At 35.0% G+C, this 2,249-nt stretch overlaps 1 protein-coding gene across 1 annotated transcript; it reads left to right on the forward strand.

The window, feature by feature from the left end:
• Positions 1-271: 271 nt before the first annotated feature.
• Positions 272-737, forward strand: LOC117115257 (histone H2B, gonadal-like). The gene has a single exon (XM_033258969.1). It carries the CDS (start codon positions 318-320, stop codon positions 684-686), a length of 369 nt encoding a protein of 122 aa, XP_033114860.1. The 5' UTR covers positions 272-317; the 3' UTR covers positions 687-737.
• Positions 738-2,249: the final 1,512 nt, after the last annotated feature.

Genomic DNA, 2,249 nt, shown 5'->3' on the forward strand with positions numbered 1-2,249 from the left:
TTGGGCGCCATCTCAATTTCATTGCTCTTTTTCTGTAACTAATTTTAGGCGCGTGCTATTTTAGAACAAAAACAATTTTGGGCGTTGTAATAGGAGCTAGAATAATAGGTTCTTTGATAAGGTCTTCTATGCGGTTGATAAAGCCCGCATAACACAATTATCACCAATTCAATAAATCGCGCGTTTTCAACAACCAATAGGAACCCTTGACATAATACAGCCGACCGAGAAGTCCTACTTTGCATATCTCACTCTATAAATACAGTGCTCGTTTAAACGTTCGTCACTCATCTATTCGTAGACTATACATAGAAAACATGCCACCAAAAACTTCAGGAAAAGCTGCCAAAAAAGCCGGTAAGGCTAAGGCCGTCAGAACTGGTGACAAGAAGAGAAGACGTAAACGAAAGGAAAGCTACAGCATCTACATCTACAAGGTGTTGAAGCAAGTTCACCCAGACACTGGCATCTCCAGCAGAGCCATGGGAATCATGAACAGCTTCGTCAACGATATCTTCGAACGTATTGCCGGTGAAGCATCTCGTCTTGCTCACTACAACAAGAAATCCACCATCACCAGCAGGGAAGTCCAAACTGCCGTTCGTCTTTTGCTGCCCGGTGAATTGGCTAAACATGCCGTCTCTGAAGGCACCAAGGCTGTCACCAAGTACACCAGCTCCAAGTAAACATGACGGCGCAATTTCAAACCAAACGGCTCTTTTCAGAGCCACCAATAGTTCAAAAGAGATTTGTGTGCAATGTACGTAATATGTGTTTTTTTATTTAGTCTAAATATTGTATTCTGTGTTAAAAGGTTACCTTACTCCATTTTGCGTCATGGGAAACAATATATTTATCAGAAAAATATTCTGTAATATATGTATTCTATAATATAGGAAAATGGATCATTTTATAAACGAAATACACTGAGTATATCGTCATAATCTTATCATTCAAGTATCAATATCAAGTATCACCTTTCAGTAATGTACGATATAATAGTAATAATATACAACAGATAATCTACAAAGCAGAGGCCCACGTTATTCAGTTGCTTTTAATTAAAATGAAGTAATTTTCCAAAATAATTAAACCATCACGGTATTTCGATGGGAAGGTATACGGCAAGGATATGGGGGAGAAGGTTCTTCGTTTTATACAGATTTTATGTAAACAACATAATTACCTGTATTGAGTACTAGTATCAAAGTTTGTGCTTTGTTGTAAAACGAAGACCCTTGATAATTTCACAACTGTAGAAATACAGTAACTACCGTTCCTTAGGAAACCCCTATTTTAAGGGACACATTTCCGTGACCAACTACTGTACTGTAATTGTACCATGGCGGTATTATAGTACATTTCGATAGATTGGCATTTTCCTGTGAAACCTGGATTACATCACATCGCTAGTGTTCTTGTTACACAGCAATCGTTATCCATTGCGTACTCTCCCCACAAAATCAATCTCATAAAACTACAATTGGAATAAACCACCAAACCATCGTTGAACAATATTTTAGAAAATTACATCAATAAATCAACAAAATGTAATGGAATGCAAATTCATTTATGAAGACCGAATAGAGACCACCTAAAATGTTCAGGTCCCAAATGTGGTCTCGGATGCTTATTATATTCTTTTGATTATGGTGAAGCCACCATCTTTATTCAGTCCTAGTAAAATTAAACTAATCTATTTTCAATAATTTTGCCTTAATTTTAAAATATAATAATTTTGTATTTGAACATTATTAAATGTTTCTGAAGGTTGCCGTTACTCAATTCTAACTACTAAGACCATCTAGAACTACTTTTGACCACCTCTCTCGTTCATCGTATTTTAGGATCCATGCATATTTTTTTATATTAATTTTTTTTTTGTGTAAATGGTTATTGAAAATTCATTGTTATTGATGGATGGAAATGTGGTTTCAGATATACAGAGAGTTCAACTAAATACTATTAATATACAATAAAAATGCTGTATATATTACTTTGTTTTTATTTATTTATTTAAAGTATGTATGTACTACATAACTACCCTGTACACATTTGTTTCGCATGGACAACAGTCAAGCTGCCCACACTCATCAGGTACAAATACATAGTTAGTGTATATATATATATATATAGATTAAAAGGCAAAATACTGGAAAACAACAATGCTGTGGGAACAATGGCTGGATCTCAGTAGAGATACAAAATTGATAAGCAACAGCTAAAAAGTAAACGTTAGTAAACAGCCA

Source organism: Anneissia japonica, unplaced genomic scaffold (assembly GCF_011630105.1).
Source record: "Anneissia japonica isolate Jap-2015-1 unplaced genomic scaffold, ASM1163010v1 scaffold25223_len2821_cov91, whole genome shotgun sequence".
NCBI classification, from domain to species: Eukaryota; Metazoa; Echinodermata; class Crinoidea; order Comatulida; family Comatulidae; genus Anneissia; species Anneissia japonica.

What these genes read in the sequence shown, in the direction of transcription:
- LOC117115257 (XM_033258969.1), top strand. Translation starts at nt 318, where the DNA reads ATGCCACCAAAAACTTCAGGAAAAGCTGCCAAAAAAGCCGGTAAGGCT.